This window comes from Sceloporus occidentalis, unplaced genomic scaffold (genome assembly GCF_023333645.1).
Source record: "Sceloporus occidentalis isolate IW3139 unplaced genomic scaffold, rSceOcc1.0.p SCAF_86, whole genome shotgun sequence".
Lineage (NCBI taxonomy): Eukaryota > Metazoa > Chordata > Lepidosauria > Squamata > Phrynosomatidae > Sceloporus > Sceloporus occidentalis.
Genome location: NW_028317066.1, coordinates 992,884 through 1,012,463, shown reverse-complemented (window position 1 = coordinate 1,012,463; position 19,580 = coordinate 992,884). Strand labels below are relative to the sequence as shown.

Sequence of the window (19,580 nt, the reverse complement as noted above, 5' to 3'; positions counted from 1 at the left end):
TTGCAAGAGGGGCTGCAGTTAGGAGCCTGACAGATATCTCTCTCCCCTTCCATTCACCCCGCTATCCCAAAAGAGCTGGAGAGCATACCAAATCAACCACAGAACCTTTCCCTTCTCTTGTGTAATGCCAGGTCAGTCAAAAATACAATGCAGATAGTCCAGGATCTCCTACTGGACGAAGAGGCTAACCTGTCTTCTTTCACGGAGACCTGGCTGGGTGATGATAGCTCTGCCACCTGGGATCAGGCCTTACCAGCCGGGTTCTCCATCAGTGAGTAGGTAAGGGGACGTCGCTTTGGTCCATAAAGACAATCTTGCTTTGGCCAGGATACCTATCCATAAGATAGACCACATCAAATGTATTTGCCTCAGCTTAAAGACTAGGGAAACTCTGGGGATTCTGTGGGTTTACTGTCTGCCCCGTTCTTTAACAGATTCCCCAGCGGAGCTAACACAACTGGTCTTTGTGCTGCTGCTGGATTCGCCTAGGCTTTTGGTCCTGGGAGACCTCAACATCCCCCTTGATGCCCCTCCTCAGCATGCGCAGGGATTGCCAGGGCCTAGATGCTGCTGCTTATTCCTCTGGAGGCCTTTGCAGGAAAGGAAGTTATGCTCTGCGGGTTCAGCGGCCTCCCCTTCCTTCGAGGAGACCGCAACGGAGCCCAAGGTGCAGAGCTGGACTCAAGAGGGAAAGGCAGGAAAGGAAGGCTCTGCCTTGGAAATAAAGATCTCTCTGTGTATCCTGTATGCTTGTGTGTGTGTGTGTGTGTGTGTGTGTGTTTGCCTCTGCTGTTCCTATGGCTGGGAATGGAGCTGAGGATTGAGGAGAGAAGAAAAGGTCAGTTTCGGGCAAATTCAGAACTTCTGTGCATCAAAGAGTCCAATGTGTTGAAAAAGCAAAGAACTTTATTGAGAACACATAGAAATCCAGTGTTTAAGCCAGAACTGCCCACGCCAAGCAAACAGTACATTAAAACCCCAACACCTATAACTCCCCCCTCTTCCAAACCTATCCCCACCTCCAATTCCCAGTCTCTGCCCCACAATTAACAAGCCCCCCTTTGCCATTTCCAGAAACTATCCCTTTCTGTCAATACCTGCCCCCAAACTTTCTTCAGCCAACATCCCCCACATTGCAAAAGCTATCATTCCCATAACTATTCTACACATCTATAACAAATCCCAGCCCCCGAACTACCTAACCTATACCACAACCCACAATCCCCAGCTAAATTTACAACCCAAAGTAATTATCTATACTATTAGCAATTAAAACCTAAAAATAACAAAATACAACTTTAAAACACAAACAGACATATCGACAGACAAAGCTTACAAACAAAATCACAAGGGCCTTTTCTTTGCACCATTGGATTGAAAATATATTTTTTGTATTCATTATTGACAAAAAACAATGTTAATTCACTACTGGGATTTGTGTGGCTTCTCTCCTGTGTGGATTCTCTTGTGTCTCGCTAGGTTTGACCGCCGAGAAAAACCTTTCCCACAATGTTGGCATTTGTACGGCTTCTCTCCTGTGTGGATTCTCTGATGTCTCACTAAGACTGCCTTCAAAGAAAAACATTTCTCACAATGTTGGCATTTGTATGGCTTCTCTCCTGTGTGGCCTCTCTTATGTGTCACTAGGCTTGACCTCTGAGGAAAACATTTCCCACAACGTTGGCATTTGTATGGTTTCTCCCCGGTGTGAACTTTTCGATGCATGACAAGGACTGACTTGTAGGCAAAACATTTCCCACAATGCTGGCATTTGTATGGCTTCTCTCCTGTGTGGACTCTCTGATGTCTCACTAGGTATGACTTGTAAGCAAAATTTTTCGCACAATGCTGACATTTATGTGACTTTTTTCTTGTGTGGAGTCTCTCATGACTGACAAGTGATTCTGTAAACAAGGAAAATGACAGACAAGACAATCTCAGTGTTAAGAGAAGATGTTATCCCAAGATTTAGCCCCACATTCACCCCTCCCTATTTTAGATTAGATTAATAAAGTTGGTGTGAGTGACCTGAGCATGACCCTGTTCTGGATGCCCCCAAATCCATATAATGATTGTATCCTTACTCATAGGAGCTACCAAAGAAGAGATTGAGGGAACTTTGATGAGGGAATCAGTGGAAGCAGATTGTCAAAGGACTGTTGAAAAAATATTCCATTAACCATTTGCAAAAATACTTTGATTGACAGGTGGCATCTATCCCGTGAGACTGCCATAGAGTCTTGAGTCAGAGCCCAAGGCATGATGCAAGCTAACTGCAGAGGATGCTTCATGCTGTTTGGCTCCAGGAGATAACTCACAACCAGTATACAGCTCACATGCAGATTGGTGTGGATTGGATTGGAGTTGTGTGAGCAAGAGATGGTGAAGTTGATGAAAGTCAGAGTAGAGCTTGCAAATATTTGTATTATTTTGCAACTCAAGATAGAGAACTTCCAAGGATTTAATTGAAATGAATTGTGTTTCTGATTTATTTTTAAGTGAAAAGTGGTCAGTGCATTGCCAATATCTATGTCTGGATATTTGTTTCCATACTCTGCTATGTTATTCTTGAGCTGCATCTGGGAGTGTCACCCTCAGATTGCGCTGTATATTGGATTGTGAATGCAATAGGAATTCAGAGCCAAGAAGGACCAAGAGCCGGTGTGTTAATCCTTTTTGTCTGAGATATTTCCACCAAGCACCCATTGCATTCAATTTGGTTTCAAACCATTCTCTCCCCCAGGAATCTTTCTAAAATGATATAAACCTTTTTGAACACTCGGTTTCTGACCCCAAGAAACAATCACAGAATAAATATCTGCCCTGACTGGCTGTTCTTTGACGTCAGTCCAATTAAAGACAGACAGTCTGTTGGTTTACATTGCTAAACACCTCACTGCACTCACCAGCTCCACTTGCCATGGATGTTACTGACTTCTCTCCCCTTTCTGGACCCTCAGCTATTGCAATCAAGATCCAGCTAGGTAAAGTTTTACCATTAGCAAAGCCTCACACGTTTCACCCACTTTTGTTACTAGTTCTTGTGTGTGTGGGAACACCTATATCTGTACATGTGTGTATATTGCTTTTCCCCTAAATAAAACATAAAAACCTATTTCAAATGCCTTTGCAGTTCTGTGTGCTTCTGGGCCTGGTATAGTTGAGCTGAATCCCAAGGTTACTTTTGCTCCAACCAAACTATATGTCTGCTTTCAGCTAAGTACCACATTCCCCTAAAAGCATAGCTCTTGCGGGTGTCCTTCCCAGACTCCAGCATTTTGGGTAACAAAGGGCCTCTGGAATCAACCATGGAGCTAAGCTCAAGTTGGAAAAGAAACATTAGAGGAAAAGCAGGTTTGTGTCCCCCTTTCCTCCCTTCATAGATATTACTCATAATTGCTTAATGGAACCCCTAAATATGTCTACAAACAAGGATTTGAGTCGATTCTCAGAAGTTCTCTCAAACCACTTCTTAAAATTTGTCAGGTTCGTGGCTGCCTCACAATCCCCAAGGCCCCTCTCCTTTGGTGTCTCTCCAATAGCGCCTCACTAAACTACAAATTCAAATATTCTACAGGATGTTTCTATCACAATTAAACTACACTTGAAAGGGATCTAGGACTCCAAGTAGATCACAAGTTGAACATGGGCCAACAGTGTGATGCGGCAGCTAAAAAGGCCAATGTGATTCTAGGCTGCATCAATACGAGTATAGTTTCTAGATCAAGGGAAGTAATAGTGCCACTCTGTTCTGCTTTGGTCAGGCCTCACTTGGAATAATCCTGTGTCTGGTTCTGGGCTCCACAATTCAGTTGGAACATGCCCAGAGGAGGGCAACCAAAATGGTGAAGGATCTGGAAACCATCAAGCCCTATGAGAAGCACCTTAGAGAGCTGGGTATGTTTACCCTGGAGAAAAGAAAGTTAAGAGTGGATATGATATCCATGTTTAAATATTGGAAACGGTCATCATATTGAGGATGGAGCAACCTTGCTATCTGCTACTACAGAAAAAGGAGACACCACAGTGGATGCAAGCCACATAGAAAGAGGTTCCACCTAAACATTAGGAGGAAACTTGGGACAGTAAGATCTCTTCCACAGTGGAATATACTCCCTTAGAGTTTGGTGGAGTCCTCTTCTTTGGAGGTCTTTAAACAGAGGTGGATGGTGCTTGGAATGTGTATTCCTGCATGGAAGAAGTGGGTTGAACTGGATGGCCCTTGTGGTCTATACCACTCTATGATTCTATAATGCTAGTGGATTCCGGTTCCTTACCCACAGAGGCCACGTTCTCATAATTCTCCATCATTACATAATTATACATAAGCCTCTGCTTCTTTGTCAACAGTTGCCATTCGTCGTCGGTGAAATATACTGCCACATCCGCAAAGGTCACCTGCAACAGAAAATAGCCCTCATCCAGAGAATGACTAAACAAAAGGCGAGGAAAGCACATGGTGCATCCAAATATTTATTTCATCACTTCAGAATTCAGTCCAGGAAATAAACTTTAAATGCTGTCCTCAAGAAAAAAGCTACTGCCTTTGAGATCCAGTTTGTCTTGAATCCTTTCAATATAATATACAATATAATTTAGGCCATGGCTGGGATACTGAGGATGGATTAGGATACTGACTATCCCAACAGTTACAGTACACAAAAGAATTATGGTGCATTTAGCCATTTCTTGCCAAATTTTAGAACCAAATGTCATTATTAAAAAACATTTCTGGGAAGCAATCTGGACTTGAGGTCCACTGGGCCCACCCCATATTTAGATCCAGAGATGTTCTCCCACATCCCCCAACTTTTCACAAATTGGAAAAGCAAGACACATGTGGATAAGCAATCCAGAAGGCGGTGGAGATGGCCAAAGTTATTTATGAGGAAGATCACACAAGCTAGGAAGGGCACAGCAGTTTGCTGTTGCTTCAGCTTCCTGGGAAGGGCAATACCCTGCTTCCTTCCTTCCTGTCCTCTCCCCACTTTTGAGTTGATAGGCTTTAAACTCAGTTGCACTCAGGAACTGAAGTGAGCTAAGAAGGGGGGAAATGGGAGGATAAGAGAGCAACCGGGACATTTTTAAAAGCCCCTGAAAAAGTGGGGTGACAGAGGATTAACCAGGACTGTCTCTGCTAAATTGGAAGAGTATGTTCTCCTCCTGCTTTCAAGAGCTGGCCCAGCAGTGACACAGATGAAAGTAATAGTCAAGAACCTCAACTCACCAAAGAGTTCTTGTACCTCTGCATCTTCTTTCTCTTGGGGCCCAACTCCCTCCGCTTGGCCTCTGTGTTGACCATTAGGCGGGAAGGGGTCCTGGTGGTCTTGCACTTGGGTCACTTCCAGCACAAGATATCCCAAAGCTGTGTCCAAGGGGGCCAAGATGAAGTTCCTGCGAAAAGAGACCAGAGATTCAAAAAAGGACGCAAATTGGATCTCCTATAAAGAATTAATCCAAATAGATAGAACTGTTTATAGAGTAAAGACACGAGAAGATCCTAATGATCAGGGTTATGATCTTTCATGGTTCTTTGACAGACAATTAAGAAAGCTCTTCCTAACGGATAAAAAACAATACTTTATTGGCAAATCAGACTCTGATCTAGAACAGGAAAAAATGTTGACTAAAGAGAACAGCATCGTGTTTGTGAGATACGCAAGTGACATATGCCTCCTTTGGGCCAATACAGAGGTGGGTATCCCCTTCCTCCCTGTACTTCAAACAAAGCACCCTGGACCTATCATAGATTCACTGCAGCTCCCCTACACAACAGATACTCCATGACTTATTAGAGTGGTGAAGGATGAGGGGATGGGGAATTGGAGAGGGCCCTGGTTTTGTCCCCATAGCTAGATGTGAAATGAGTGCCTCATAAATAAATAAATAAAACATCTGCTGAAACCTCCAGAGTTCTCCAGTGCTTTTCCCCATCATCAGCCCCTTTCCCAAGAAGGCTGCATCCACACTGCAGAAATAAGACACTTTGACACCGCTTTAAACACTCAGTGCTATAGAATTCTGGGCTTTTACCTTTGGGACACTTAGCCTTCTCTGCCAGAGAACTCTGGTGCCACAACAGACTACAAATCCCAGGACTCCATAAGATTGAAACAGAAGAATTAATTCACTTTAGAACTGGATTATTTCTGCAGTGCAGATACAGCCTGAGTTGGTTGTAAAAGGGCAGAAGCACCAAATAACGGTTTTCCTTTAAAAAAAATAAGCAATTTGCTTATCTGTCTAATCCTTATTTTTGTTGTTCTTGTTTGTTTCTATGTTTACTTGGTCATATGAAATGGTCTGGTCAGTTAGCTTCCTTCTTGCCTGAAAATCTCTTAATAAGAAAACTGGGGAGACTTTTTAAACCTCCCAAAGGAGCTTCTTTTGGCCTTTTTGGGGGACTAGCCTCCTCTTAGTGGCCAAAGCCCAATGTTTGTGAAGAATAAGAATAAGGCTTGTATTAAAACTCTCCTCCCCATTTCTGATCCCTTTTAAAACCCTTGTTCCCCAGAAGGAGCAGAGCTGTGTAATAAGAAAATCCTCTCAGAAAAGACACACAAAGAGACACACTTCCTTCCTTTTGGCCCAAGGAGCCTGGCCTCCTTCTGACTCTGGAGCCTCAGGAGAGAAAGAGAAGCCAATGGTCAGTTCAACTGAGGCCTCAGAGAAGGTTCCGGAACATTATTCCCAACAGTCACAAGCAGCACAAAATGGCCACTGGAAGACAAAATGGCCAGGGATGGTGGGAGGGACCAGGGTTCTGGCCAATCAGGGCCAGGGATGGTGGGAGGGAGGGAGGGGATTCCAGCCAATGGCAGCCCTCAGAGTCTCCTCAGGAGCCAATCATGTGTTAAATACATATCACAAAAACATCACAAAGTATAAATTTCCAATTACAGTAATCACAGGGCAATTATGCTGTTATGACTGGAAGTAAATGTATACACAGTTATGATTATATATACATGCTGATGTTGACCAGAATGTGGGGGTGTATACATGCGCAGGTGCATCCATGTGCATTCATATGTACCTCCATATTTCTCCATGCATTTGCTTATGTTTAAATTGTATGCAAGTAGAAGAGTATATATAAATGTGTGTGTTTATTCTAGCCAGCTGCAACAAATCCCAACCCCCATCTACCTAACCTATACCACAACCCACAATCCCCAGCCAAATTTACAGCCCAAAGCAATTATCTTTACTATTAGCAATTAAAACCTAATCTTAACGAAATACAACCTTAAAACATAAACAGACATATGGACAGAGAAACCTAACAAGCCAAATCACAAGGGCCTTTTCTTAGCAACACTGGATTGGAAATATAATCTTTGCATTCCTTACTGACAAAAATAATGCTAGTTCACTACTGGGATTTTTGTGGCTTCTCTCCTGTCTGGACTCTCTGATGTGTCAATAATAATAATAATAATAATAATAATAATAATAATAATTGTTATTTATAACCCACTTTTCCAAAAATAGATCAAAGCGGGGTACAGCAAAGGAAAAAAGTGTAGCACAATATGCAATATAAAAACATACAGTATAAAAACATCATAAAAATAACCCAATGCTTTAAACCACTATAAAATCTACAACAAGCGTTAAAACCAAAGAAGACAAACTAGCAAGTTAGAACCATTGCATATCAGGGGAGAACAGCATGTAATCAGGGCACATGGGCGAAAGCTTGTCGGAAGAGAAAGGTCTTTAATTCCTTCCTAAAAAGATCAAGGGAGGTGATGGAGCTTGACTTCATAGAAAACCTTTCTCACAATGCTGGCATTTGTATGGCTTCTCTGCAGTGTGACTTTTCTGATGTGTCATTAGGTATGACTTCAAATGAAAACATTTCTCACAATGCTGGCATTTGTGTGGCTTCTCTCCTGTGTGGACTCTCTGATGTTTAACTAGGTTTGATTTCAATGAAACACATTTCCCACAATGCTGGCATTTGTATGGCTTCTCTCCCGTGTGGACTCTCTGATGCCTAACTAGGACTGACTTTGATAATATTATATGTACTTATATTCTTCTATATATTATACTTATACAGGCTGCCCTTCTTAAACATGGATTATTTATAGCATCCACGGCCAGAAAAAGTTCCACAACAGAATAAATACAAAATATCAAACCTTGATTTTCCAGTTTTTATTACGGACTCCATTTTGCTCTCTCATTATAGTCAATGGGACTTGAGCATCCCCGTATTTTGTTATACAATGGGGATCTTGGAACCAAACCCCGGCCTACAACAAGGGTCCACTCTGTGTGTGTGTGTGTGTATATATATATTATCATCATATATAATCCATATATCTATATCTATATTTCACGTTAAAACCCATCAATAGTGGCTTTTTCCAGCAAGCCTGGAGTTTTTGGCGCATGCGCAAAAGCCTCCTACAGCGCCATCTGCTGTCCAGCAAAAAGTTTGCGTGGGAAGGCCCTGTGGCGAATAGAGCCTCAAGCTGACCAATGAAAAGGCAGCTAGAGCTCAGCCAATCAGGTGCTGGCTGAGAAGAGGGGAAAACCAACCGGTGGCTGTCAGTTGGAGAAGACTGACAGTTGGGACTTTTGATCTGAGGGGAAGGCTCTAGCCAAGGCAGTGTGAGGGCTTGGGTTGTTAGCAGTCCTCCTGAGGGACTGGAAACGGGGTTTTCCTTGAGTCCAAAGGGAAGGACTTGGGTCGCAAACAGACTCTAGGAAAGAGAGGGATGGGTTGCGTACCTTAACTGTGTCTATAGTCTATGGGGCTTGGGCCCTAGAAGGGAATTTGGTAGCACTAATTATTTATTCATATTGAACAAGCTTTGAAAGGAGTTATATTTATTCCATCCTGTATTACAATAAGCCTTCGTTTTTATTTTAAACATCACTTGGATCGTGGTTAGGGTTGCCATAAGTCAGGACCTCCAAACCAGGACAAATGCAGGACAACATTTTCAAATGTAGGACACAGTTTTAATAAATGGAGGACATGCGAAAAAATTGATGCTTTTTAAAAAATGTTAATATAAATGCATGTTTCTTAGGCATGATCCAAATGGAGGACATTTTGACATTTGACAGAAGAGGACATGTCCTGGAAAAGGAGGAGGATGCCTGGTCACCTTGTCTCTGGTCCAAAATACACTGCAGAAATAAAACAATGCTGGACTGAAATGCCCAGAGTTCCTCACCAAAGCTGCAGCCACACTGAGGAAAGAATCCAGTTTGAGAGTGACTTAACTGTCCTGGGTTAGTGCTGGGAATGCTGGGAATTGTAGTACACTGTGGCCCCAGGGCTATCTCTGACAGGAAGTTCCATAACCCTCCAAACGTAGTTGAACTGCAGTGCCCAGAATTCCTCACCAGGTGCATCCACACACTGAAGAAATGGTCCAGTTTGAGACTGCTCAGTGCTGGGAATCCTGGGAATTGTAGTCTATTGTGGCCTCAGAGCCATCTCTGACAGAGAAGTCTCAATGTCTCCCAAACACTAGCATTCCCGAGATTCCCTAGCACTGAGTTAAAGCAGTCTCAAAGTGGGTTATTATTCCTGCAGTCTGTGAGAGAGATATAAAAGCTAGGGATTGGAGTCATTCATTAACTCACAAAAGGAGGATGTCTGTGTCCAAAACACACTGCTTTGACTGCCAGGGCTCAGTGCTATGGAATCCTGGGAATTGTAGTCTATTGTGGCCTCAGAGCCATCTCTGACAGAGAAGTCTCAATGTCTCCCAAACACTAGCATTCCCAGGATTCCCTAGCATTGAGTTAAAGCAGTCTCAAAGTGAGTTATTACTCCTGCAGTGTGTGAGAGAGATAGAAAGGCTAGGGACTGGATTCATTCATTAACTCACAAAAGGAGGATATCTGTGTCCAAAACACATTGCTTTGACTGCCAGGGCTCAGTGCTATGGAATCCTGGGAATTGTAGTTTATTGTGGCACCAGAGCTCTCCAACAGAGAAGGCTAAAAATGCCTCACAGACACCAGACTTCCAGAGCATTGAGCCCTGGCAGTCAAAGTTAGAAAGAATACACAGGGGCAAAATAAATATTGAAAATGGCCGCACACCTCCTCCTCCTCCTCCTCCTCTTCCTCCTCCTCTTCCTCCTCCTCCTCATCATCCTCGCCTCGGTGCCAAAGGAAATGGCCCTCTCCCCACTGCTGCCTTGCTGGGACCAAACAGAGGAGGAGCGCCTCTTCCTGAGTCTGGCAACCTCCAACAAGCCTCGAAGACAATTCCCCAAACGTTTGGCCAAAACTCACCAAATCCCCCCCCCCCCCCCATATCTCACCAAATATTCAGTCAAAATCCCTGAAAAGTCCCTGTAATGTTAATATGGCAATAAACCGTAGCCCTAATTGAATAAAAATAATTGGAACTTATTTCAACTCTCAAAATTGCCATTAAAACCAAGCACCAAAATTACACCAAAGGCTCTGAAAAGTACCCATTTTGGTGTGAAAGTCACCAGATTGGCAACAGACCGGGAGTCAAGGAGGAAACCGTGCAAGGACGCCCCCTAGTGGTGAAAAACCGGGAATGTCCCGCCGGCTGGAGGGTTATGGCAACCCTACTCATGGTGAGGTTAAAAACAGCAATGCTACCTATAGTTTAAAATCTTTGGTGTGCCTCACACATATTTTGGTGGCAGTGGTGGGATAATAAAAGTCCCAAACACCTGCCACAATAGAAAGGTTGACCCTCACAGGCCCAAACTCCTGAGGTGAGTTTTGGGTCCTAAGGCTGGGAGTATTGGTAGTGTGCTTTGCTTTACTCTGCCCAGAGACAATGCCCAGAGAGTGGAATCGCTGGACAGATGGGGAGGTCCAGTACCTCTATCACTATCTGGAGAGGAATGTGGACCTGGACCTCATAATGGGGTCCACATCCCACCCTAAGAGGGCAAACTACTCAAAGATTGCCAGAAAGATGAGGAGAAGGGGTCTGAGAGGTCACAGAAGCAGGTGGCCTCCAAAGTGAAGGTGATGAGGACAGCCTTCTATCTTGCCATGCGCGAGCATGGCAACAACTGCGCACCATGACACAAACCTCCAGTTTTTGATGAGATGTGGCATCTCTGGATGCTGGCTGGGCATCCTATATTGGACCTCAATGCCATTACGGGTGAGTCTTGGTTGTTGACATTTCCTGTACTGGGGTGCTATGATTGGTTGTCTTGAGGCACCTGAGCTCATTTCTGCACTTGTGTCTCCTGTTCCTCTTTCCTCCGCACAGAACACCTGGGGAGGCGTCACAGGGCGGCCATGCGGAGTCCACCTCGCCCGCAGGAGGAAGACAATGGGAGTCCACGCCATCACCCTGAAGGTTGGCTTATGAATATATACAGTCAGCCCTCCTTATACATGGATTTATTATACACGGACTCAAGCATACACGGTTTGAAAATGTTCCAAAAAAGTATAAATTTCAAATATCAAACCTTGATTTTCCACTTTTTGTAAGGGACACCATTTTGTTCTGCCATTATATTTAATCGGATTTGAGCATACACGGATTTTGTTATACACGGTGGATCTTGGAACCAAACCCCAGCATATAACAAGGGTCCACTGTATATATATGTATACACACACACACACACAGAGTTAATATATATACATATATGATATATATATATATACACACACATTTATGTATATATAAAATATAATTATATATACATACACATATGTACGTAAGTACGTGTGTGTGAAGATGCACACGTTCTGACAGATATCTATGGTTATGTATGCAAAGACATGTTCTATGCAAGATTTATGTTTAGAGACTTGCAACGGTTATGAGTTGCCTTCAGGCACTGGAGCTCATTTCTGCAGCCACTAGGTGTTCAGATTAAGGTATAAGTCTGCGTGCACTTAGATAGAGATGCCTCCACATATATACATATATGCACACATCCATCTATTGTTGTCCATTGTTCTGGTTCGTTGTTCCAGGTGATGCTGGAGAAGAGGCCCTGCCTCCAGCGGAACCAGAGGCTGCAGGCGATGAGCGAGAGGGACTCCTTGCCCAATGCATTGCTCACCTGGAGGTCCAGCACCAGGAAGGTCAGTTCCCCACCTTCACAAAGGCCCCATTCCCACTTGGCCCTGTTTATTTGTTCCTTTCCATGATTTTCCCGTTCCTCTATAGTTATAGATTTATTTATATCACGTGCCCATCTTACCATGCTGTGTTTAATAATTTCATCTTCTAGATCTCTTTCTTTTAATAGTTTATAACATTTGGATATGTGTTTACCTTTTGGGTCCATCATAATTTTATCTATTTCATTGTTATCCATCGTTAACTCAGGAGCTTTATTATCTGCCTTAAAACGATTGTTTAATTAGTTGTATAAAAACCAAGCCTTCATGTTTCCTCTTTCGTTAACTTCTTCCGTAGATTTCATATTGTATTTTCCTTCTGGTGTTTTGTTCATTAAATCTCCATATCTTAGCCATGAAGTATCTTTGTCCTTTGTTCTATTGTAATAGGCTAGAGAGTCCACACAGGAGAGAATCCATACAAATGCCAGCATTGTGGGAAAGGTTTTTCTTCAAAGTCAAACCTATTGGCACATCAGAGAGTCCACACAGGAGAGAAGCCTTACAAATGCCAGCGTTGTGGGAAATGTTTTTCTTCAAAGTCATATCTATTGGCACATCAGAGAGTCCACACAGGAGAGAAGCCTTACAAATGCCAGCGTTGTGGGAAATGTTTTTCTTCAAAGTCATATCTATTGGCACATCAGAGAGTCCACACAGGAGAGAAGCCATACAAATGCCAGCATTGTGGGAAATGTTTTTCTCCAAAGTCATATCTATTGGCACATCAGAGAGTCCACACAGGAGAGAATCCATACAAATGCCAGCATTGTGGGAAAGGTTTTTCTTCAAAGTCAAACCTATTGGCACATCAGAGAGTCCACACAGGAGAGAATCCATACAAATGCCAGCGTTGTGGGAAATGTTTTTCTTCAAAGTCATATCTATTGGCACATCAGAGAGTCCACACAGGAGAGAAGCCTTACAAATGCCAGCATTGTGGGAAATGTGTTTCTTCCAAGTCATATCTATTGGCACATCAGAGAGTCCACACAGGAGAGAAGCCTTACAAATGCCAGCATTGTGGGAAATGTTTTTCTTCAAAGTCATATCTATTGGCACATCAGAGAGTCCACACAGGAGAGAATCCATACAAATGCCAGCATTGTGGGAGATGTTTTTCATCGAAATCAAGCCTAGTGAGACATCAGAGAGTCCACACAGGAGAGATGCCACACAAATCCCAGAAATGAACTAACATTATATTTGTCAATAAGCAATACTAAAGAATATATTTTAAATCCTGTGGTGATAAGAAAAGGCCCTTGTGATTTCGTGTGTTAGGTTTGTGTGTCCATATGTCTCTTTATGTTTTTCAGTTATATTTTGTTGAGTTGAGGTTTTAATTGCCATGAGTATAGATTATTGCTTTAGTTTATAAATTTGAGTGGGGATTATGGGTGGTGGAATAGGTTAGTTAAACAGAGGGGTGGCATTGGCTATAGCTGATTAGAACAGTTATGGGAATGATGGCATTTGGAATTTGTGGGATGTTGGCTGAAGAAAGTTTGGGACAGGCATTAACAGAAAGGGCTATTTTCTGGGAAGGGCAAAGGGGGCCTTGTTATCTGTGGGGCATAGACTGTGGGAATTGGAGGGGGGGCTAGGTTTGGAAGAGGGTGATGTTTTAGGTTTTGGGGTTTTAATGTTTGGTTTGGGGAGGGCAGCTCTGATTTAAGCGCTGAATTTCTGATTATGTGTTTGCAATAAAGTTTTTGTTGTTTCAACACACTGGACTCATTGGTGTACAGAAATTCTGCATTTGCACAAAATGTACCCTTTCTTCTCTCCTCAGCCCTCAGCTCCTTTCCCAGTCATAAAAACAGAGGCAAACACACACACACACACACACACACACACACTCAGAGAGACAGAGCTATATGTACAAAGGAGAGCCTTCCCAGTCTTTCCCTCCTGAGTCCAGCTCTGCAGCTTGGGCTCCATTCTGGAAGGAAGGAAAAAAGGCCATAGTCCTTCCCTTCTTCCAAAGGCCGCCAGCGGAATAAGCAGCAGCAGCAGCAAAGGCCTTACGATCCCTGCGCATGCTGAGAAGGGGTCTTTGGGGCATCTGCGCATGCAGACTCTCAGCCCCTGAAGCTGCTCTGAGGGCGGGAAGTGGGGAGAGCCCTCATTCATTTGGGGGAATCTCATGGTTCTGGGATCACGCTGAAAGGGCCTTGGACCCCCTTGAAGCAATGTATGTTAAAAGAGGAGAAGGAAGGAATAAAGGAATGAAAGTGCCAAGGGAAGAGAAGTATAAAGGGACTGCTGAAGTCGGGCGGGGGGGGGGGGGGTTGGATCTGGGACCTGTTTCAGGCACCTTCCTCCCGGAGCCCATTATTAGAGCCTTCCACAGCTCACTACGATACTTTAAATCAGGGGTAGGCAACCCTTTTGAGCCGGGGGCCGGGTTGCTGTCCCTCAGACAACTGGGGGGCCGAAGCCAAAAAATAAATAATTAAATAATTTTTAAAAAATTAAATAAATAAATAAACCGGGACAAATGTAGGACAAAATTTTCAAATGGAGGGCACTTTTTTAAATAAAAAATGGAGGACACGTGAAAAAAATTGCTGATTTTTTAAAAAATGTTAAGATGAATGCATGTTTCTGAGGCTTCTATAGACAATTGCTCCACCATGCCCCTCGAGCGAGACGCCAAAGGCCCTGGTGACAATCGGCGGCAGGACCGGGCTGGGGCCGGTCCCAAGGCCTCGCTGGGCCGCATCCGGCCCGCGGGCCGCAGGTTGCCTACCCCTGCTTTAAATGACTATTTCACAGATAATATCTCTCAGATAAGAGCCAAATTGGACATCAGCATTATTGCAGAGGCTATAAGTGAGGTGTCCATGAGTAAGATCATACTGGATCAGTTTGAATCTGAGTACTGAGGATGTGGACAAGCTCCTTTTAAGTGTGAAGAGGAGAACTTGTCCTCCCAACCCTTGCCCTTTTTATATCACCTGAGATATATCATAGATGCATCTCTTAGTGAGGGCTATTTTCCATCATGCTTAAAAGAAGCGGTGCTACGGCCCTTTATGGAAAAGTCCTCCCTAGATCCCTTGGACATGAACAATTACAGACCGGTCTCCCATCTTCCATTTCTAACCAACATAATTTTGAGGACAGTTGCTCTTCATCTCCAAGCGGTCTTGGATGAAACAGATTATCTGGACCCATTTCAAACTGGCTTCAGGATGGGATACGGAGTCGAAACTGTTATGGTTGCCTTAGTAAATGATCTTTGCTTCAAGGTGGGATGTAACTTACCAAACTTTAAGCTGTATTATTATGCAGCTTGTTTCAAATGGTTAGAAGAATGGTTCAAATTAGAAAACAAGAATTTATTGAATATAGAAAAAGCTAACCTGAGTCTTGGTATACATGCATATATGTGGTATACAAAACCAAAATATAATAATGCTTTTAACCATCATGTTATAAGAAGATCATTGCTTAAAACATGGTATAAAATGAGACATCAATTTTGGGTGTCACTGCAAGAAGCCTATTACAATAGAACAAAGGACAAAGATACTCGTCACACTATCAATTTAAATCAATGGGGAAAAGCATGGAAGCAAAGCATTAAATTGACAGCAGCCCAAAACCTTAGGGAACATTGGTACAAGATGGATTTCAGATGGCATCTAGCATCAGCAAAACTGGCTAAAATACATAAAAATACAAATAATATATGCTGGAAATGTAACAAAGCTATAGGTTCCTACTTCCATTTACCCCTGAAGCTATGTTATTAGGAATGTTTGAAGATAATCTGGATAAGAAACATGAGAAAACCTTAATATATATGGTTTCTATCGCCAGGATCCTGTATGCAAAGAAATGCAGATCGAAAGAGCTTCCCAGTCTTGAAGAATAACTATTTTCACCAAATTCAGAATTATAGTAAAGGGTAAACCATTCCAACAACAAAGTAAACCAATAGATTTCTTCCAGCATGCTTTCAGAGAGAGAAAAGTAATGATCTCTTTAACCTCTAAGATAGTATCCCAAGATCTAGCTGATAATAGCATATAATTATATCTCCCCATTTCTTCTTAATGTGGTCTAAGGCTTTGCACCAGTCCTTAGGAACAGTCTCCCAGGAGCCTTCTTTAATCCTAAAGGAGAGTTTATCCATTTGTATCATTTCATATAAGTAAACAGACCATCTTCTAGAACTTATACTTCAAATGGACAACTGAACCGACAGAAGAGAAGTGGATTGCAAGAGAGGACTAAGCTTTATAAATCAATGGTGGCGGAAGTCTTTTAGTGTTGAAGATGAGAACGTTAGAAGAAGTACAGTGGTACCCCGGGATACGAATGCGCCGCCTTACGAAATTTCCGGGTTACGAAAAAAATCCATTGAAAAAAACAGTTCCGGGTTACGAAGGTTATTCCGGGTTACGAAGAAAATTTTTGGTGCTTTTCGGCGCGATTTCGCACGAAATCGCGGCTTTCGCTATTAGCGCCTATGGGCTTTTCGGCTAGCGAAAGTTTCCGGGTTACGAAAGCGGCGGCGGAACGAATTAATTTCGTAACCCGGGGTACCACTGTAGTTGATAGATTAGCAAGGTGTCTAGAAGATGTAGATTCAGAGGCAGATTCGTAAAGAGAAGAGAGAAGATTAAGTATGTGAAGAAGGTTAGAGTATGTATGAACGAGGAGGATGAGACACGGAAAGTGTGATTAGTTGGATGAGTGAGATAAGAAAGATAAAAGGAGCGGGGAGCTGATCTGAAGAAGGTCTGAGATGGGAGAAGACAAAGAACTGACTGTTGAACCTCTGAGGATAAAAGGCTACATACAAATATTGATATATCATATACCTTGTCAATGTAACTGTCGGTTGTTTTGTAGAAAGATGTATGTATGTATGTTTTATTTCAAACTAAATAAACTTTATTTAAAAAGAAGAAGAAAGGAATCATGTTTGATAACACAAAACGTTGTCGCCTGAATTCGCATCGTTGGACCTGCAGTGGCTTCAGATCTGAGCTGCAAAGAGCGGCAGAAACCTCCATGTGATAAACACAGTCTTTGAGATTTCACAAGGCTCTGTGGTTTTGGGAACAAGAAGCTAATTACCATAATTGTTGATGATGATAATAATAATAATAATAATAATAATATTCCATTCTCCCTCATAAAGGGACATGATGAAATTACAAGTTTAAGACAATAAACTTTCTTTTCCTGGCGTTTGCACCCATTCATCCGTCTCCCGGTCTCCTCCGCTGGGAGGAGAGAGAGCATGGAATTCTGGGAAAGGCTGGCGGTTGGCCTGGAACCTGAATAGGGTTCTAGAAGGCTGGTGGCTTTGACCGTTGGCTGCTTAGGAAGAAGAAGGGCTCCTTCTGGGTTTTCTTGGCAGGAAAGGGAAGGTGGGGGCCTCGAGATGGTGATGGGAGACCCCCAAATTTGGTTCCTCTGTGAGAAGGATGGCTGAGGGGAAGAGCCCCCATTTTGGAGCCAAGGATGGGGGTCTGGAAGGTCTTCTGTAGGGTGGCAGCTTGGGGGGCTGGAAGCAAGGAAGCCCCCCTCCTCCTCCCCTCTTCTCCGGCTGCCAGGCCTCCTCTCCTCTCTTGGGAGTCTCTGTGGGGCCATGAGATTTTGGAGAGGGATCCAAGAGAATCAAAGGGAGGCTCTTAAATCCCTCCACTTGCAAGATACAAGGTGTTGGTTGTAACCTTAAAGCCCTACATGGCTTGGGTCCAGACTACTTGCAGGATTGCCTTCTTCCACACAATCCTCTCTGCACTGGAAAAAGTCTCCTAAAGCCTAAGAAGACTAGATTGGCTCCAACAACCCAGAGGACCTTTTCTTCTGCCACTCCTAGGCTTTGGAATGACCTTCCGGAAGAGATCCATCACATCACCACCTTAGAAGCCTTTAAAAAGGCTGTTAAGGCGGATCTCTTTCAGCAGGCCTTTCCAGATTAGACTTTTCACTGTCACTGACACTGTTATTGATACCGATACCCCGGCTACCCTGCATAGATAGAAGTTCTCCCCTCAGCCTCTCCACCCTAATGTTAGACCATTTTATCTTTCTCTTATCTGTATTGTAATTTATCTTACTTAGAGCCCATAGAGACAGGCCAAAACAAAGCTCCTTTGGATCACTTTGGAGGTATGCTATTTAAATGATGCATGTGTCCTAAGAGGCCAGAAGCCATGACAAAGCCATGCTACAGTCCTAAGGACTGGGGTACAGCTTTGGTGCAGCTTCTGGCCTCTTAAGATGCATGTGTCTCTGAACAGCATACCTCCAAAGTGACCCAAAGCAGCTTTATTTTGGCCTTTCTGTTCAGGCCCATAATTTACTTCTATAATTGGGACTGGGGTGCAGGAGGGAGGGTTAGGGTTTAGCTATTATTTTAAATGTATATTGTATTTTATTACTTTTTCTTGTAACCCACCTTCATTCCTTCGGGAAAAGGCGGGATCTAAATATATCATCATCATCATCATCATCATCATCATCATCATCATCATCATCATCATCATCATATTCGCCCAGAGTTAGAGGGCATAGGAGTGGAGTGGAGTCATCACTGTTTTATATAATGATGCAGAAATGCATCAGTCAGCAGCCTTCAAAGGAGATAGAAGGAGATGACATTGTAGATTCTTTTCTGTGTATTAAGTGAACTTTGGATCAAGTAGAAGAATGTAAATTGAGTAACAAGATAGAAGTGTAGTAGTAAAGTAAATATGAAATAGAGAAAGAAAGGAAAGTTATGATACATGGTAAAGTATAGAATAAATTAGAAGTGAGGAAGCTGAAATAAGATCTTCTTTCCTATTCTTCTAGAAGTGAGAAAGAAAGTGAGAAAGAAGATAGAAGTGGTAAAAAGAGAGTTAGGTATGTAGTTGAAGGTATGTGTAAGTGTATAAGGTAGAGGTTACAGTTGGGTAGAGTGGAATGATGAGAAAGAGAGTGGTACAAGTGTGAAGGAGAGAGAAAGAAAGGAGGAGAGAGGTGGAAAGAATGAGAAAGAAGGTAGTAGGAAGGTAGGATGACATGCGGTTTAAAGAATAGAGGAGGTAGGAAGGAGAAAGATGTAGATGGAAGAAGTAGATGCTAATAATAAGAACAAAAAAAGAATAAGAGGCCTGTTACAGACTACCAAAATAAAGCTGCTTCGGGTCTCTTTGGAGGTATAATGATGCATGCATCCTAAGAATCCGGAAGCTGCACCAAAGCTGCACTCCAGTGCTTAGGAATGGAGTGTGGCATTGGTGCAACCTCCAGACTCTTAGGACCCATGCATCATTTAAATAGCATATCTCCAAAGAGACCAGAAGCAGCTTTATTTTGGCCGTCTGTAACAGGCCAATGTGATGTATGTTTGAATCGTAATTTTATTGATTATATGGTTGTTTATTCTGAAAATAAAAAGCATTTGAACATTATTTACAGTTTGACCTCAGTATCTGCTGAAGTTTGGT

The 19,580-nt window shown here is 42.9% G+C and overlaps 1 protein-coding gene across 1 annotated transcript in view; it reads left to right on the top strand.

Annotated features, from left to right (window-relative positions):
• Positions 1 to 13,463, top strand: part of LOC149284970 (uncharacterized) — a 32,590-nt gene extending 19,127 nt beyond the window's left edge. Inside the window, exon 4 of the mRNA XM_089495905.1 lies at positions 12,576 to 13,463. Within this exon, the coding sequence (XP_089352031.1) occupies positions 12,576 to 13,310 (735 nt within the window). The 3' untranslated portion in view covers positions 13,311 to 13,463. The remainder of the gene's footprint in view (positions 1 to 12,575) is intronic.
• The last annotated feature ends 6,117 nt before the right edge of the window (positions 13,464 to 19,580 follow it).